Source organism: Abramis brama, assembly GCF_963993115.1.
Source record: "Abramis brama genome assembly, chromosome: 2".
Classification (NCBI taxonomy): Eukaryota; Metazoa; Chordata; class Actinopteri; order Cypriniformes; family Leuciscidae; genus Abramis; species Abramis brama.
This window is the reverse complement of record NC_139964.1, coordinates 27,897,449-27,917,756: the sequence shown is the minus strand read 5'-3', so window position 1 is coordinate 27,917,756 and position 20,308 is coordinate 27,897,449. Positions and strand designations below refer to the sequence as shown.

At 46.6% G+C, this 20,308-nt stretch overlaps 1 protein-coding gene across 1 annotated transcript in view; it reads left to right on the top strand.

Annotated features, from left to right (window-relative positions):
- Window positions 1–6,776, top strand: part of LOC311077988 (uncharacterized protein) — a gene marked incomplete at its 5' end in the record, with an annotated part of 36,696 nt that extends 29,920 nt beyond the window's left edge. The window contains 4 exons of the mRNA XM_084106634.1: window positions 3,813–5,179; window positions 5,437–5,498; window positions 5,670–5,827; window positions 6,026–6,776. Of these exons, the coding sequence (XP_083962760.1) occupies window positions 3,813–5,179; window positions 5,437–5,498; window positions 5,670–5,827; window positions 6,026–6,144 (1,706 nt within the window). The 3' untranslated portion in view covers window positions 6,145–6,776. The remainder of the gene's footprint in view (window positions 1–3,812; window positions 5,180–5,436; window positions 5,499–5,669; window positions 5,828–6,025) is intronic.
- Window positions 6,777–20,308: the final 13,532 nt, after the last annotated feature.

The window sequence follows — 20,308 nt, the reverse complement described above, 5'->3', positions numbered from 1 at the left end:
GAGCACAGCTATTAGTACAACTGAAACAACTACACCAGTCACAACAACTGAGAGCACAACTATTAGTACAACTGAAACAACTACACCATTCACAACAACAGAGAGAACAGCTATTAGTACAACTGAATCAACAACACCAGCCACAACAACTGAGAGCACAACTATTAGTACAGCTGAAACAACTACACCAGCCACAACAACTGAGAGCACAGCTATTAGTACAACTGAAACAACTACACCAGCCACAACAACTGAGAGCACAACTATTAGTACAACTGAAACAACTACACCAGTCACAGCAACTGAAAGCACAACTGTTAGTACATCTGAAACAACTACACCAGCCACAACAACTGAGAGCACAACTGTTAGTACAGCTGAAACAACTACACCAGCCACAACAACTGAGAGCACAACTGTTAGTACAGCTGAAACAACTACACCAGCCACAACAACTGAGAGCACAACTGCTAGTACAACTGAAACAACTACACCAGCCACAACAACTGAGAGCACAACTGTTAGTACAACTGAGACAACTACACCAGCCACATCAACTGAGAGCACAACTCTTAGTACAGCTGAAACAACTACACCAGTCACAACAACTGAGAGCACAACTGTTAGTACATCTGAAACATCTACTCCAGCCACAACAACTGAGAGCACAACTGCTAGTACAGCTGAAACAACTACACCAGCCACAACAACTGAGAGCACAACTGTTAGTACAACTGAAACAACTACACCAGCCACATCAACTGAGAGCACAACTCTTAGTACAGCTGAAATAATTACACCAACCACATCAACTGAGAGCACAACTGTTAGTACATCTGAAACAACTACACCAGCCACAACAACTGAGAGCACAACTGTTAGTACAACTGAAACAACTACACCAGCCACAACAACTGAGAGCACAACTGTTAGTACAGCTGAAACAACTACACCAGCCACAACAACTGAGAGCACAACTGCTAGTACAACTGAAACAACTACACCAGCCACAACAACTGAGAGCACAACTGTTAGTACAACTGAGACAACTACACCAGCCACATCAACTGAGAGCACAACTCTTAGTACAGCTGAAACAACTACACCAGTCACAACAACTGAGAGCACAACTGTTAATACATCTGAAACATCTACACCAGCCACAACAACTGAGAGCACAACTGTTAGTACAACTGAAACAACTACACCAGCCACAACAACTGAGAGCACAACTGCTAGTACAACTGAAACAACTACACCAGCCACAACAACTGAGAGCACAACTGTTAGTACAACTGAGACAACTACACCAGCCACATCAACTGAGAGCACAACTCTTAGTACAGCTGAAACAACTACACCAGTCACAACAACTGAGAGCACAACTGTTAGTACATCTGAAACATCTACTCCAGCCACAACAACTGAGAGCACAACTGCTAGTACAGCTGAAACAACTACACCAGCCACAACAACTGAGAGCACAACTGTTAGTACAACTGAAACAACTACACCAGCCACATCAACTGAGAGCACAACTCTTAGTACAGCTGAAATAATTACACCAACCACATCAACTGAGAGCACAACTGTTAGTACATCTGAAACAACTACACCAGCCACAACAACTGAGAGCACAACTGTTAGTACAACTGAAACAACTACACCAGCCACAACAACTGAGAGCACAACTGTTAGTACAGCTGAAACAACTACACCAGCCACAACAACTGAGAGCACAACTGCTAGTACAACTGAAACAACTACACCAGCCACAACAACTGAGAGCACAACTGTTAGTACAACTGAGACAACTACACCAGCCACATCAACTGAGAGCACAACTCTTAGTACAGCTGAAACAACTACACCAGTCACAACAACTGAGAGCACAACTGTTAATACATCTGAAACATCTACACCAGCCACAACAACTGAGAGCACAACTGTTAGTACATCTGAAACATCTACACCAGCCACATCAACTGAGAGCACAACTCTTAGTACAGCTGAAATAATTACACCAACCACAACAACTGAGAGCACAAATGCTAGTACAACTGAGACAACTACACCAGCCACATCAACTGAGAGCACAACTCTTAGTACAGCTGAAACAACTACACCAGTCACAACAACTGAGAGCACAACTGTTAGTACAGCTGAAACAACTACACCAGCCACATCAACTGAGAGCACAACTCTTAGTACAGCTGAAACAACTACACCAGCCACATCAACTGAGAGCACACCTCTTAGTACAGCTGAAACAATTACACCAGCCACAACAACTGAGAGCACAACTGTGAGTACAACTGAGACAACTACACCAGCCACATCAACTGAGAGCACAACTCTTAGTACAGCTGAAATAATTACACCAACCACAACAACTGAGAGCACAACTGCTAGTACAACTGAGACAACTACACCAGCCACATCAACTGAGAGCACAACTCTTAGTACAGCTGAAACAACTACACCAGTCACAACAACTGAGAGCACAACTCTTAGTACAGCTGAAACAACTACACCAGCCACATCAACTGAGAGCACAACTCTTAGTACAGCTGAAACAACTACACCAGCCACATCAACTGAGAGCACACCTCTTAGTACAGCTGAAACAATTACACCAGCCACATCAACTGAGAGCACAACTGTTAGTACAACTGAGACAACTACACCAGCCACATCAACTGAGAGCACAACTCTTAGTACAGCTGAAACAACTACACCAGTCACAACAACTGAGAACACAACTGTTAGTACATCTGAAACATCTACACCAGCCACAACAACTGAGAGCACAACTGCTAGTACAGCTGAAACAACTACACCAGCCACAACAACTGAGAGCACAACTGTTAGTACAAGTGAGACAACTACACCAGCCACATCAACTGAGAGCACAACTCTTAGTACAGCTGAAATAATTACACCAACCACAACAACTGAGAGCACAACTGCTAGTACAACTGAAACAACTACACCAGCCACAACAACTGAGAGCACAACTGTTAGTACAGCTGAAACAACTACACCAGCCACATCAACTGAGAGCACAACTCTTAGTACAGCTGAAACAACTACACCAGCCACATCAACTGAGAGCACAACTGTGAGTACAACTGAGAAAACTACACCAGCCACATCAACTGAGAGCACAACTGTTAGTACAACTGAAACAACTACACCAGCCACAACAACTGAGAGCACAACTTTTAGTACAACTGAGACAACTACACCAGCCACATCAACTGAGAGCACAACTGTTATTACAACTGAAACAACTACACCAGCCACAACAACTGAGAGCACAACTCTTAGTACAACTGAAACAACTACACCAGCCACAACAACTGAGAGCACAACTGTGAGTACAACTGAGAAAACTACACCAGCCACATCAACTGAGAGCACAACTGTTGGTACAACTGAAACAACTACACCAGCCACAACAACTGAGAGCACAACTTTTAGTACAATTGAAACAACTACACCACCCACAACAACTGAGAGCACAACTCTTAGTACAACTGAAACAACTACACCAGCCACAACAACTGAGAGCACAACTGTGAGTACAACTGAGAAAACTACACCAGCCACATCAACTGAGAGCACAACTCTTAGTACAGCTGAAACAACTACACCAGCCACATCAACTGAGAGCACAACTCTTAGTACAGCTGAAACAACTACACCAGCCACATCAACTGAGAGCACAACTCTTAGTACAGCTGAAACAACTACACCAGCCACATCAACTGAGAGCACAACTGTTATTACAACTGAAACAACTACACCAGCCACAACAACTGAAAGCACAACTGTTAGTACAACTGAAACAACTACACCAGCCACAACAACTGAGAGCACAACTGTTATTACAACTGAAACAACTACACCAGCCACAACAACTGAGAGCACAACTGTTAGTACAGCTGAAACAACTACACCAGCCACAAAAACTGAGAGCACAACTGCTAGTACAACTGAAACAACTACACCAGCCACAACAACTGAGAGCACAACTGTTAGTACAACTGAGACAACTACACCAGCCACATCAACTGAGAGCACAACTCTTAGTACAGCTGAAACAACTACACCAGCCACAACAACTGAGAGCACAACTCTTAGTACAGCTAAAACAACTACACCAGTCACAACAACTGAGAGCACAACTGTTAGTACAGCTGAAACAACTACACCAGCCACATCAGCTGAGAGCACAACTCTTAGTACAGCTGAAACAACTACACCAGCCACATCAACTGAGAGCACAACTGTTAGTACAGCTGAAACAACTACACCAGCCACAACAACTGAGAGCACAACTGTTAGTACAACTGAGACAACTACACCAGCCACAACAACTGAGAGCACCACTGTTAGTACAAATGAAACAACTACACCAGCCACATCAACTGAGAGCACAACTGTTAGTACAACTGAAATAACTTCACCAGCCACAACAACTGAGAGCACAACTGTTAGTACAACTGAAACAACTACACCAGCCACAACAAAAGAATCATCATTAGCCACAACAACTCCTACTGCAACATCCACCACTAGTGTAACAGAAACATCTACAACAATAAAATCATCTACAATTACGTCAACTTTTGCTGATAACTCCACCAGTTTCACCAGCAGTGGAGCAGTTACTACAACAGTGCAACCAACAGCTTCTTCATTAAACTTATCGACTCTCTCCTCAACAGCCTTTAAAAATACAACTCTTAGTACAGCCGAAATGTCTACAAGACCAATGACAGCATTCTCAGCACTCATAACAAATATCACAAGTAGAGCAAATGACACAAGACCAAATACAACAACTTCTGTTTTTACTTCATTAACTCCCTCTTCAACTACCTTTAACACAACGACTGGTAGTACAACTAGAACATCAACAAAATTACTTGCCTCAACCACTAATACAACCACTGCCTCAACCACTAAAAGCACTGCTTCAACCACTAACACAACAACAACAACAAGACCCTTGACATCTTCCACAACTCAAGTGGTTACAATTACAACTACAGAATTTGTACCTGTGTTTATAACAGATCTGGTTTTCCGCTCTTTGGACGAATTTATTCCTGAACTCAACGATTCAAACTCTCAGGTCTTCAAGGAAAGGGCTCGGCTTGTCATTACACAGGTGAGTTAAAATTAACATGAAAAATAGATCATATCTTGACTGTACTCAAGAGAACAGACAACAGATATTTTAGGCCAAATCCAAGAGTTTGTTAGGGTATTATTATTGTTAAAATTGAGTAGTTTACCATAAATATTTTTTTTTTTTTAATTTATAATATACCTCTGGAAATCAACAGTTATCATAAACTGTTGTTTCACAAACAAACGAACAGAAAGTTAATTCTGATTGTGGTTGTGACTGCCTGTATGTTACAGCTTGAACCAATCTACAGAAAAAAATATCCTTCCTTCATCAGAGTGATTGTCATAAGTTTCAGGTAAAAATTAAATATTGCAATGCTCCTTTTTATGTGCGCTGTGTGAGTTGGTGTTCTTGAAAAAACAAACAAACAAGAGAATGCAGTATACAGTACTTATTATATAATGGTAATATGCTCATATTAAGGAATCCTACCATATATGACATTCTTCTATACTGTATATTCCAGACAAGGGTCAGTCATCACAACAACACAACTGATTTTCAACTCCACGGTAACTCTCCCATCAGTTCAAGAGATTTCAGACACCCTTCTGACAGCAGTGGGAGAAGGAGGTGTCAATCAACTGAACATACTTCCTGGATCAATTTCAGTCAATGGTTCAGGTAAGTTTCCATTTTAAAACATATCTTGCACATTTGCAAGGCCTCAGAAACTGTCTTGCACTTTTGCTCCATAGAATAGTCTTACGGATATAAGAATATGACACACAAAACATACAGTACATTTGGACTGGAATGAAATAAAAAAGGTCCTAAGACCTTATATTCTGTTTGTCTAATTTGTTCATCTTTTTCTTACAGTTATTGCTACGACTGTAGCTGCTTCAACTACAGTTTCAAGTGGATTAAAGATTGAATCCAGTCTGCTCCGAACAACATGGATCATTATTGTGGCAAAAATATTAAGGCTTTTTCTATAGATCCTTTAACAATGAATCAACTAAGGATGTGATTTAATTAAAGCATGCTCTAACGAATTTGTTAGAGCATGCTTTGTATGTTTATTATGCATTATTTACAGTTGTAGCTCACTCTTAAAATATATATTAGATGGAAATAATAATAAATGGCATATGATTGATATAAATTGCATTGATTTCCAAGGGCACAATTTGTAAAGAGAGAAATTATTATATATTAATCAGAGGCTGTTGAAATCAATCCTATTTTGATCTTTTTCCTTACAGTATTTTCATATGTAATGCTTTTGTTCAGCTCACTGCAGGATAAAGACTCTTTATTCTCTTTTGTCTAGTATATGACATTGCAAGATCTTATTATTTATTTTAATAATCAAACAAACATATTTATTGAGTTCATATAATCCAAAATTGTTTGAAATGAAACGAGAAAGAGACGAAAATCAAGAGATTTAGAAAAAATAAAAAACACATTTTTTATGTATTTGTTTACATCTAAATAAATGCATGTGTATATATCCACAATGAACTTATAATATATGTTTATTTAAAAAATGTATATGAAAAGTATGTATATTTATTTAAAATGTACTGGGTTTAATGTCAATTTAAATAAAGTCTTGATGCAACTTAAACCTGTGCACAATTTCTTCCATTTCAAATGGAATCTCTCAGGGCTCTTTATAGCTAGATTTAAAATAATTAAAAACTAAGAATTAAGGACTATGAGAAGATTTTATGCATTAATGAGGCCTGTGGGGGGGGGGGGGGGGGGGGGGGTATTGCTATTTCTTTTATAGCAACATGACAAGTACTTAAGACATGGTAACAAGACATGTTTATGGTATTAATGAGTTTAATTTATTGAAGGATTTTTTTTTACGTAACACACCTCTGACAGCTGAGTGGTCCACATAATATTATGTTCCTTACTTAACAATAGCCACTTAAACCACCTTACTACAATTTTTTTTTTTTTTTTTATTATAGAAATTGTATAGCCAGAGTGGGTAAATGACTGGAAAAGTAATGAAAGTGTCTTTAAACAAAAACTATCTTTAAAAAGTGTTTTTTGCATATATTTTTTTTTATATCACCCACTTGTCACGGTTGTTAGATCCGCTGTCTCTCTCTCTCTCGTCTTGTGTGTGTGTGTGTGTGTGTGTGCGTACTGATTGTTTCGTGTGGGCGTTACCGCTGATTATCTGATTCTCTCATCAGCATCTGCATTCCATCAGACAGCCTATTTAATGCCTTGTCTTTCGTTTGTGTTTGTCAGATCGTTGTTGGAGCTTCCCTGTGTTGTTTCCTGTTACTGTTCTCCTCGTGTGTTCTCTATTCTGATTTTGAGTTCATCGTGTCGTGCTGTTTCCTGTTCCAGTCTCGTTTTGGATTCTACACTTGGTTTATCATTCATCACTCCGGGGAATTCAACACTCAGTTCCCTTTCAAGGGAACTCGCGTTGCGTCGAGAATGACGCTATGGGGAACGCTTTGCGTGATGACGTCTTGAAGCACATGTAAAATCAGTCCAATGGTGTGGCGGAACGTCAGAGGCGGGTGACGTCACATACCAGGAAGCTATAAAAGCCGTCCCGAAACAGAAAACGAAAGCTTTCTGAGTCTTCAGTCGCGCTCTGTGTTGAAATCTGTCCTTGTTATTTGGTGTTGTCTGTCTATATATATATATTATTCAGTATGGCGAGCAAGCAGCAGTTTAGAGTGTGTGTTCATCCCTGCCCGCGTTATTTAACGGGAGGTGATACTCACACTCTTTGTGTTGTTTGTTTGGGAGAGGAGCATGCCCAGTCAGCACTCGAGGGTGGTGACTGTGTGCATTGCTGTGCGCTTCCATTGCGTACGCTCCGATCCCGCTTGGCTCGGTTCAATCCCGATCATGTTCCCCAGGGCTTTGGTCCCGCCGCTGCCGAGGCACGGCGTCGATCTCAGACCTGGGGTTCACAAATGGATCTATCAGTGGATGTTGAGACGGGCTCTGCCTTATCTCAGCAACCTTCTGATAGATCCAGTGCCTCTCATCAGGGTGTGGAAGCACGCGCGGCGGTTTCTTCCCCCTCGATAGAGGCACCAGTACTGCAACTATCCAGCTCTGAGGAGTTGGATGTTGTGAGTATTGACGCTGAGTCTGAGGATTCGCCACCTCAGTCTCACGCGTTTGAGGAACTGCTCGATGTAATCACTAGAGCAGTTGACAGACTTTCTATTGAGTGGCCAGAGGATAGGCAGGACGTTCGTTCGAAAAGCAAGCTCGACGAACGCTTCCTGCCATCTCGTGCGCAGCCCCAGCGCAGGAGCCTTCCGTTTTTCCCCGATCTCCACACCGAGGTGTCGAGATCGTGGGGAAAACCAGTGTCTTACAGAGTTTTTACACCACACACATCTCACTACTCTTCAATTTATAAATATAAAGAGTATGGTTATGGGGAGATGCCGAAGGTGGAGGAGACGCTTGCGAGCTATCTCTCTCCAGCAACGGCATCTTCCCTGAAGGCTCCTACACTTCCATCCAAGCCAGTTAGAATGACATCTTCCCTGGTTCATAAGTCGTATGCAGCCGCTGGTCAAGCTGCAGCGTGTCTGCATACGATGTCCATTATGCAGGCTTATCAAGCTGAATTACTGGGGGATTTAGAGGAGGGCGGGGGAATTGGTCCTGACACAGTGGCTGAACTACGCAGAGCCACAGATCTGTCTCTCAGGGCCACCAAGGAGACCGCTAAATCAATCGGGCGGTCTATGGCAGCCCTGGTGGCCACTGAGAGGCATCTGTGGCTCAATCTGAGCGACATAAAAGATAAAGAAAAGCATGTTCTCTTAGATGCTCCGGTCTCCACTGTTGGTCTGTTTGGTGATGCTGTTAACAGTGCGGTTGCTAAATCACAAGAGGCTTCTAAACAGGCAGTTGCACTTCAAAAACTTCTCCCCCGCCGTTCATTCTATGAGGCTGCTGAGCGGGAGCAGCCTCACTCCTCTAAAAAAAGCGCTGAACATCATGCCACTCAAAAACAGAGTGTGTCCTCCCGTGCTCCCCCACAAAAATCTCGGGGACACGGAGGGCGCTCTCAAACCCAGCAGCCCTCGAGGGGTAGAACGGATCTGCGGACCGTTATTACCGCCAAGAAGGCTGCTGGGAAAAAGTCCTGATGTCCGAGGGCTCAGGACGAATGAGGGTAGTCCCCCCCGAAGCAGAGCGGTCAACACCTCTTTTTACGGTGCCCGTCTCTCTTCGGTACCCTCAGGGGACCGTTCTGCCAACCCTGCCGCCTCCGGTGTTACAAGGCGCAGCGGTCTCCGGCGAGCACATATCTCAAGGACCACCCGGAAACGTAGTGGCCTCGGGATGCCCGCCCCCTCTGAGGAGGGTGTTAGAGCAGTCTGTTCGGTCGTTCCCTGCCGGTGCGCCGCTACAGGGCGACGAACTGACTACTCAACAACAACAAAATCCAGAAACCAGTCTCGAGAGGCTGGTACCTTTAGTAGAATTTCTGACAGCGTGGAAGCTAACTGTCAAATGTTTCTCGTTGGGTCCTGCAGACCGTGGAAAAAGGGTATCAGATACAGTTCAAGAAACGCCCACCTCGGTTTATGGGGGTCCTGCCCACACTGGTGGGCCCCGAGCAGGTTCTGGTTATGGAACAGGAAGTAAACACTCTGTTAGAGAAAGGGGCCATAGAATATGTACCTCCCTCCAACAGGGAAACCGGGTTCTCTTACGAGAGTTCTCTCGTACTGCGTTTTTACTAAAACGCTACGGGAAAAGTCTCTTTTCACGAAACACTGAAGCAAAAAATTATCCTTTAATTTTCATATATGTAAAACGCGTTGCAGCAGCAGTCAGCTATGGCGAGACGGCTTGCTCGCTCATTGGCTGCTCTGCGGCAACTGCATAAGCCTATCGAGCGAGGCCTGGGGTGACGTCAGGCCAATGAGACGGGCGTGGCTTACCTCTATAAAAGGAGCTCAAGAAGGCTGATTCACTTGATTTTAATCTCTTCAGCGAAGCGCACGCATCGCTGGATCACGAGGAAGCACGCGTCGTCTGATGCAAGCACTTCAGCGGGACGAGCCCTTGAAGCCGCTGGCCAACGCCGCCTTCTACCGCCGTACCTGGTGCGCTTTCCGACGCCATATCCTTTACATTCTTTGTTCTTGTGTATGTGTGTGTGTGTGTGTTCGCTTTGCAACACGCACCCCTAAAAGAGCTGCGTCTTTTTCAAGATGCCTTCTCATGCAGCGCTCGCGCTCGCTGACGGCGAAACGCCTTCACTCCGAGCCAATTGCCTACGGTGACTCTGAGGACTCGCCGGGCATCCTTTCCGAGGCTGCCCTTCCTGGAAGCGGATGGCGCTAGTTTTTCTTTACGTTACAAGAAAAGCTACCCTGCCTCTGCACGCGTCATTCACCGGCGAAGGAGAAAAGAGTGTTCTTAGTCCCACCGTTGGTCGGTCTGACCTCTTTTCTCTCACATTTCTCAGTTCCCTGTTCGGCGACTGGAAATATTATTGCAGCAAGTGAGTCTGTTACACGCTTGCCTGCCAGCAAACGCCGAAGAATACATGTTGACGCCACTCTTCTCACATTCTGGCATTTTGCAGGCGTCTGAAAATGCAAATCACTCTGTCTGTTCCCCGAGAGGCAACTGCAGACGTGTTTTTTGCTGCCCACGAGCACGTGGTACATGCCTGCAAGCAAACGCCAGTGTGGATAATACTCGCGCTGACTATATCTATGTATCTTCACTGTGGTCCAGTGGTAGATTCTTAGACTTGCGCGCGGGGGATCCGAGGTTCGAATCCCAGGCCTGCCGACAGAAAATATTATGCCGCCGAATGCAATCACTCTGTTTGTTTCCCGAGAGGCAACTGCAGACGTGTTTTTTGCAGCCCACGAGCACGTGGTACATGGCCGGACTTCTACCGAAGTCCCGGCCACGGCCGATGATGCTATATGTGTAAAGAAGATGCCCACTGCTAGTGCCCATCCCTACACACTAGCACAGCCCTTCACACAGGGCCCGCGCTCATATATTCGACTCGGGTCGATCACGCACACAACATAGTGAACGTGCGTGCCCACTGCCTAGTGCCCACAAACACTATGTTCTGCATGCCTTGTGGTTTCTGTAAAGACGAAACCTGTGTGCATTCACTCTGCTCAGACAGACAGTGCACTCATTGCAGTAACTGTGCCCGCTCTCCCGCGCCCACACTTACTCACGGTATTTTCTGGTGTCCCGGCCACGGCCGATGGTGCTATAAGTGTAGTGTCGATGCCCACTCCTCAGTGCCCATCTCTACACACAAGCACAGCCCTACACTTAGGGCTCGCGCACATAAAATCGACTCAGGTCGATTGCGCTTCCAACATAGTGAAAGTGCCCGCACAAACACTATGTCTCACAGACCACAGGCTCTCTGTAAAAACGAGACCTGTGCGCGCTCGCTCTGCTCAGTCAGACAGCGCGCCCAAAGCAGTGAATGTGCCCGCTTCCCGCCCACATTTACTCGCAGACATGAGTCCCGCGGGACCCGCTCAGCCCTCCCTCACTCAGTCAAGCGCTGTAGTAAGGTCGAGGACGAGCGCTCTGCCCGCTGTAATAAGCGCGCCCCCCGCCTCGAATGCCACAGGCATAACGCCTACGTTATTGCGCCCCGAAGCGCCTCTGTCGCACGGCGAACAGAGCGCGCTTCGCATCCAGCCCTTAGCCAACCATGCAGAAGCATGGGCAGCGCTTCCAGGGGTTTCGGACTGGGTGCTAGGCATTATAAAGAGAGGCTTCTCGCTATAGTTTTGTCGACGCCCTCCCCGCTTCACAGCGCGCGTCCAACTACGGTGGTTTCAGAAGTAGCACACCTACTTCGCGCCGAAATATCAAAACTGATAAGCAAAGGGGCGATAGAGCGTGTGCCCCAAGCTCAAAGCGAAGGGGGGCTATACAGCAGATACTTTCTAGTCCCCAAAAAGGACGATGGTATCAGACCCATACTGGATCTAAGATGGCTGAACAAAGCATTAGTGAAACGCAGTTTCAAAATGCTCACGACCAGGAAAATCCTCGCGCATGTTCGCCGAGGAGACTGGTTTATGTCAATAGATCTGAAGGACGCGTATTTTCAAATACAGATAGCGTCACATCACAGGCGATACTTGAGATTCGCCTTCGAGGGTCAGACATACCAGTATACAGTCCTGCCGTTCGGTTTGTCCCTGGCACCTCGTACATTTACGAAATGCATGGACGCAGCGCTCGCTCCTCTCAGACTCAGAGGCATGCGAGTGCTGAACTATTTGGATGACTGGTTGATCCTAGCCCAATCACGATCTCAGCTCGTGGAGCACAGAACCATTTTACTCGATCACCTCGAGAATCTTGGTATCACGGTCAATTGGGCGAAGAGTTCACTGAACCCCAGTCAAACGATTTCGTTTCTGGGTATCGTTCTGGACTCGCAGTCTATGACAGCGCGGCTGTTGCCACAGCGCGTGCTGCACATTCAGCGCGCGGCGAAGTCTTTCCGCCGCGGCGCTTTCACCCCGCCCAGGAAGTTTCAAAGGATGCTGGGTCTTATGGCCTCAGCATCGTCAGTTCTCCGGCTGGGCTTGCTCCGCATGCGCCCGCTGCAGTTCTGGTTGAAAGCGCGGGTGTCCGGTCGATTATGCCTCAAGGTCGATCAGAACTGTGTTACAGCCCTGGTGCCTTGGATGGCGGACGACTGGTACCGATCAGGTGTAAGCCTGGGGACTTCCTCGGGAATGAGGATGGTGTCGACAGACGCATCCACCTCGGGATGGGGAGCGCTGCTCGAGGGCAGACCGTTCTTCGGCCTGTGGTCGGAACGAGAAAAGCTCCAACACAAAAACTTAGAAATGCTGACAGTGCACAACGCGCTGACGCGTTTTTGTCCCCACATCAAGGACCAACACGTCATAGTCCGTTCGGACATCATGGCTGTGGTGTCCTACATAAATCGCCAGGGCGGTCTGAAATCCACATCCCTGTACAGGTTGGCGAAACGCCTCCTAATATGGGCTCAGCACAACTTACGCTCGCTGAGAGCAGTGCATGTACCTGGGCTTCAGAATGTGGGCCCAGACAGACTGTCCAGGAACAACGTTCCCCCGGGCGAGTGGTCTCTACACCCACAAACAGTCCGGCTGTTGTGGGAGAGATTCGGCAGAGCGGAGGTGGACCTATTCGCGTCCCACGAAAACGCCTACTGCCCTGCGTTCTTTTCAAAGAGCGACAGCGCGCTGTCCCAAAGATGGCCGCGCTGCCCGCTATACGTTTTTCCCCCCGTCTCCCTCCTGCCACAGGTGTTGGAACGGGTCAGGGAAACAAAATGCCCAGTGCTGCTTGTAGCACCGTTCTGGAAGAACCAAGCATGGTTCCCAGTCCTGATGCAGTTAGCAGACATCGCTCCATGGCCAGTGCCGTTGAGGAGAGATCTCCTCTCGCAGGCCGGGGGCTCGATTTGGCACCCACACCCGGAGCTGTGGTCCCTTCATGTGTGGGCGCTCAACGGATATCCGTTGGTCTCGCAGAGGGAGTCATGAATACCATCACTCAGGCTAGAGCACCGTCGACTCGGCGGCTTTATGCTTCGAAGTGGTCGGTTTTCTCCGGCTGGTGTACAGCTCGGAGCCTATCACCCCTCGAATGTGAGGTAACGGAGGTTCTCTCCTTCCTACAAGAGCTGTTGGATAAGGGCAGATCCCCTTCCACGCTCAAAGTATATGTGGCGGCTATTTCAACGTTCTCCGGTTCAACGCTGGGTCAGTCACTGGGAAGGAACGATTTAGTCATCCGCTTCCTCAGGGGAGCTAGGAGACTGAATCCACCCAGACCTCCTTCAGTCCCTATGTGGGACCTTTCTACGGTCTTGGCGGCCATGAAAGGTGCCCCTTTCGAGCCTATCCAGTCTATTAGCCTCAAACATTTGTCTTTCAAAACAGTGTTTTTGATGGCTCTCGCTTCAGTGAAGCGCATAGGCGATCTGCACGCGCTCTCCGTGAGCCCGGCATGCTTGGAGTTTGGTCCTAATGACTCTAAAGTCATACTCAAACCTAAGCACGGCTATGTGCCGAAATCCCTCAACACGCCTTTTCGGGCTCAGGTTATTTCCCTGTCTGCCCTGCCGGCATCGAGTGAGGAGGGGGACTCGAGTTTTCTTTGCCCTGTTAGGGCTTTAAGAGCTTATATGTCCCGCTCTGCTGTCTTCAGACAGACAGAGCAGCTCTTTGTCTCGTTCAGCGGACGTTCCAAAGGAATGGCTGTTTCGAAACAAAGTCTATCCAGATGGATAGTTGACGCCATAGCGCTGGCTTATACTGTCAAGGGCATTCAATGCCCGTTGGGAGTTAGAGCGCACTCTACGAGAGGCGTTGCCTCCTCGTGGGCTTGGTCTAGCGGGATTTCCCTACAGGATATATGTACGGCGGCAGGCTGGGCCTCTCCGTCTACATTTATCAGGTTTTATAACCTAGAGGTTCCCGCCTTACAGGCTAAGCTTTTGTCGGTGTAGTCGATTCAGCTGTCTAGCTAGACCTCTGAAATCGCAGGCGCAATGCGCTACCGACTATCTTGGGCAGAACTGTGTAAGACCCACATTTCCCACATTAGTTCAGGCTCCCTACCCTGTCTATGTGATGTCATATTCGCGTCTGTGGACATGTCTATATAAGGACGGAGGGAATCCCCTCTTGTCTTTAGACTCTCCCTGTGAGGTCGCGTTAAGCCTGCGGACGCTACAGTATAGGGAATTAAGGCTCCCCTCCCTTATTCCCTGACTCTGTGTGAGTCTATCTGGTGATTATGCACTGTATGCCTGAAATAGCTTCCGGTGATCGGTGTTTTTATCCCAGCACGCACGGCGTTTTACAAGGGGTTCCCGTAGCGTTTTAGTAAGAACTCTCGTAAGAGAACGTACTCGGTTACTAACGTAACCTCGGTTCTCTCTAGAAGAGGGAACGAGTACTGCGTTCTCTGCCGTGCGTATGGTTCACTCTGGTTCGCTTCGGCGATCAAAATCAAGTGAATCAGCCTTCTCGAGCTCCTTTTATAGAGGTAAGCCACGCCCGTCTCGGCGGGAAGTGGCGAGGAGGGCGCGAAGCGCCCTCATTGGCCTGACGTCACCCCAGGCCTCGCTCGATAGGCTTATGCAGTTGCCGCAGAGCAGCCAATGAGCGAGCAAGCCGTCTCGCCATAGCTGACTGCTGCTGCAACGCTTTTTAACATATATGAAAATTAAAGGATAATTTTTTGCTTCAGTGTTTCGTGAAAAGAGACTTTTCCCGTAGCGTTTTAGTAAAAACGCAGTACTCGTTCCCTCTTCTAGAGAGAACCGAGGTTACGTTAGTAACCGAGTACGTTTTACAGCCGGTACTTGATAGTTCCGAAAAAGGACGGGGGATTGCGTCCCATTTTAGATCTTCGAGTTCTGAACGAGTCAGTCATGCAGCTCAAGTTCAAAATGTTAACATTGAGACAGATCGTGCCACAGATCAGGTCCGAGGACTGGTTTGTCACGATAGACCTCAAGGACGCATATTTCCATATTTCCATCCGTCCGTGTCATTGGAAGTTCCTGAGGTTTGCTTTCGGGGGCAAAGCATACCAATATCGAGTACTTCCATTCGGCCTAGCTTTATCACCCCGCACTTTCACCAAATGCATGGATGCAGCTCTGGCGCCCCTGCGCCTCCAGGGTATTCGCATCATGAACTACATCGACGATTGGTTGATTTTAGCTCATTCGCATCAGTTGGCGGTTCAACATCGAGATGTTGTTCTCGCCCACATGAGAGAGTTGGGGTTACGGCTGAACGCCAAGAAGAGTGTGCTTTCTCCACTCCAGAGGACCACTTTCTTAGGCGTGGTTTGGGATTCAGTGTTGATGCAGGCGCGCCTGTCACCGCCACGTATAGAGTCCATCCTTGCAGCTGTGAAAAGTGTAAAGCTAGGCCAGCTACTCACTGTCAAACAGTTCCAGAGACTGTTGGGTCTCATGGCAGCAGCTTCCAACGTGATACCTTTTGGACTACTGCACATGAGGCCCCTGCAGTGGTGGCTCAGGACCAGGGGGTTTTCCCCGAGGGGCAACCCATTTCGCACAATCAGGGTCACGCGGCGATGCTTACGTGCCCTGGTTATGTGGAAGAAACCTTGGTTCCTGTCCCAGGGCCCAGTGTTGGGAGCTCCTTGTCGTCGCAAACTGCTAACGACGGATGCTTCCCTCACGGGTTGGGGAGCGATCCTGGAGGGTCGCTCATCTCAAGGTCTGTGGGAAGACCATCATCGTTCCTGGCATATCAATCGCCTAGAGATGTTAGCTGTCTTCCGGGCTCTGAGGAGCTTTATCACAGATCTCAGGGGACACCATGTGTTAGTACACACGGACAACACGTCGGTAGTCGCCTATATCAACCACCAAGGGGGTTTGCGCTCGCGCCCGTTATCCAACTTGGCACGCCATATCCTCTTGTGGTCCCAGGGGAAGTTACTGTCACTCAGGGCAGCTTACATCCCCGGGGTCCAGAATATAGGAGCAGACACTCTGTCGAGACAGGGGCCAAGGCCCGGGGAATGGAGGCTCCACCCCGAGGTGGTGGAGCTGATATGGAGGGAGTTTGGCCAAGCTCAAGTGGATCTGTTTGCGTCTCGAGAGACGTCTCACTGTCCACTTTGGTTCTCCCTCACGCATCCAGCTCCTCTGGGACTGGATGCTATGGTACAGGCGTGGCCGAGGCTACGTCTGTACGCCTTTCCCCCAGTTGCTCTGCTCCCGGGAGTTCTGGAGAGAGTTCGCAGGGACCGGGTTTGCCTGCTTCTTATAGCCCCGCGCTGGCCGGGCAGAGTATGGTTTCCCGATCTTGTGTCCCTCCTCGACGGGCATCCTCTGGAGCTTCCTGTCAGGAGGGACCTTCTGTCCCAAGCAGGGGGCTCAATATTTCACCCCCGCCCAGAACTGTGGAACCTGTGGGCTTGGCCTCTGAGGGGGCCCAGCTCATAGAGTCAGGTCTCTCAACTGAGGTTGTTGAGACCATTCTACAGTCCAGAGCTCCCTCCACGAGGAAACTTTATGCCCTGAAGTGGAGAGTCTTCACTTCTTGGTGTAGTGACCGTCGGTTGGACCCAGTTAACTGCCCAATTGGTACAGTGCTGGAGTTCCTGCAGGACCGGTTCACTGCAGGTCTGACCCCGTCCACCTTAAAGGTTTATGTGGCGGCCATAGGTGCTTACCACATTCCTTTGGGTGGAATGTCTGTGGGGAAAGACCCTTTGGTATCTCGTTTCCTTCGTGGCACTTGGAGGCTGAGGCCTGCAGTTCGCTCTAGGGTGCCACCATGGGACTTGTCCATTGCATTACAAGGCTTGTCCCTGGCCCCCTTTGAGCCCATTGAGGAGGTTCCTGAGAAGTTTTTAACTCTGAAAGCTCTTTTCCTTCTTGCTATTTCTTCTCTCAAGAGAATAGGGGAACTGCAAGCATTGTCGGTTGCTCCGTCATGCTTAGAGTTTGCTCCGGGTATGGTTAAAGCTTTTCTTCATCCGAGACCGGGTTATATCCCCAAGGTCCCCACTAATGTGGTCAGACCTATTGTTCTGCAGGCCTTCTGTCCTCCTCCTTTTCAAAATGCTGACCAGGAGGCTAATAATTTGCTTTGCCCTGTTCGGGCGTTAGACGCTTATGTCCACAGAGCTGCTCTGTGGCGTAAAAGTGATCAATTATTTGTGTGCTTTGGGTCTCCTAACAAGGGAGGTCCAGTGTCTAAGCAGAGGATGAGCAAGTGGGTGGTCGAGGCTATCTCACTTGCTTATGAGGCGGCTGGGCAGCCTTCTCCTATGGCTGTCCGGTCCCATTCTACAAGGAGTATGGCGGCCTCTAAGGCCCTTATATCAGGAGTATCGTTACAGGACGTCTGTGATGTGGCAGGCTGGTCCTCACCGCACACTTTCGTCAGGTTCTACTCTCTGGATCTAGACTCTGCTCCAGGGTCTCATGTTTTGTCTTCCTAGTGCTGCTCACCAGATTTCACACAGGACAGACACTTGTAGCTATGGAGGCGTTGGTATAGACGTTCCCCATAGCGTCATTCTCGACGCAACGCGAGTTCCCTTGAAAGGGAACGCCTCGGTTACGACTGTAACCTCGGTTCCCTGAAGAGGGAACGAGCGTTGCGTCGCCTTGCCATATCTCCTTCATGCCTGTCAGCTCGACTTCAGACTCTTACGAAGCTTTCGTTTTCTGTTTCGGGCCGGCTTTTATAGCTTCCTGGTATGTGACGTCACCCGCCTCTGACGTTCCGCCACACCATTGGACTGATTTTACATGTGCTTCAAGACGTCATCACGCAAAGCGTTCCCCATAGCGTCATTCTCGACGCAACGCTCGTTCCCTCTTCAGGGAACCGAGGTTACAGTCGTAACCGAGGCGTTCATCACTCATCTGTCCGGGATTGCCCATCGAAGTCACCACTCTCCTGCTGTCTGCAACGTGTTGGACTTTGTTGTTTCTCAATAAAGAGATATTTTACTTGCAACTTGCATCCGCGTATATTTTATGTAACACCACTTTAGGTAGCTATGTACCACTTGCAAACAGTGAAAAGCATTTAAAAAAGAAAATATGGTGTACCAACCCAGTCTAATATGATCCATTTTCATCAACAACAACAAAATAATAAAGAGAAGCACTCAGTAAAATGAAATGCTAATAGTTTTTTTTTTAGTTTTTTTATCTCAGGTCTACATTTGTACATGCCATATTATACTTAATAGATATTGAGGTGTTTATGTACAGTACTATCAAACTTAACATCAAACACTGTATTGTAGTGACTTATTTTTGTATACTTTCTCTACTAGGTATTATCATACTGTGACTTGACCTAATTTTCCTAGGCAGGACTTGGCTTGGTTGCATTGAACCAATGACTTGACGAGTTTTGCTTGCTTGTTTGCATTACAGACTTGACACCTAAGGATGTGTGACTTGTTTGTTATTAGTGATATGCAAATTACTCTCAGCTATGGTAAATAAGTGCTAAATGAGTTTAGATGTGACAAAATTTGCAATCTTATAAGTTTGTAATCTGAAGATCTTTTAATTGCCAGAAAGCTTGTTTCTCAACAGAGAGCAGAAGATTAGCACCTATTTTACTTTATTTATTATTTATCTATGTTACAATTGCAGTACTATACCTGCTCTTATACAGAAGGTGATGTTTTTATAAGTAGATATTAACAATTCAGACACACTTTATGCGTGCATTCTGAGATGACTGGATATTGTTCTCTGTCTCTTTGTTGTTTGTTTTCATTCATTCATTTGAATGCAGACAGAAGACTCATCTTATATAACAGTTTTGCTTTTTTTTAACTATGTATGTCATAATATTGTGTGTTTTGGAAAAGACTGAAATAAAGACTAAGTATAACATTAAATAGGCTTACATTAATCTTTAAGGCTTCTTCTTCACTGTAAAAATAGAAAACATCAGAACCACAATTGTAAACGTTCAATCCTCAATCGCGCCTTATAATTCAGCCTCAATTATCCCCCCGCAAGAACAATTACAGTGCTTTACAACTATAGAACAAAAAGAGTTAAATAAACTTATCACTTCATCTAAAACAACAACATGTTTATTAGATCCTATACCAACTAAACTACTGAAAGAAGTGTTACCTGTAGTGGAAGAGCCTCTCCTCAATATTATTAACTCATCTTTATCTTTAGGTCATGTTCCAAGAACATTTAAACTGGCAGTTATAAAACCTCTCATTAAGAAACCACAATTAGATCATAATAATCTAGCAAATTATAGACCCATTTCAAATCTTCCATTTATGTCTAAAATACTAGAAAAAGTTGTGTCCGCTCAACTGGGCTCTTTCTTGCAAGAAAATGATATCTATGAAAAGTTTCAGTCAGGATTCAGGCCGCATCACAGCACTGAAACTGCACTCGTTAAAATCACAAATGATTTACTTTTAGCTTCTGACCAAGGCTGTATCTCAATACTAGTTTTACTTGATCTAAGTGCTGCGTTCGATACTATAGATCACACAATACTCTTAGATCGACTACAAAATTATACTGGTGTTCAAGGACAAGCATTAAGCTGGTTTAGATCATACTTATCT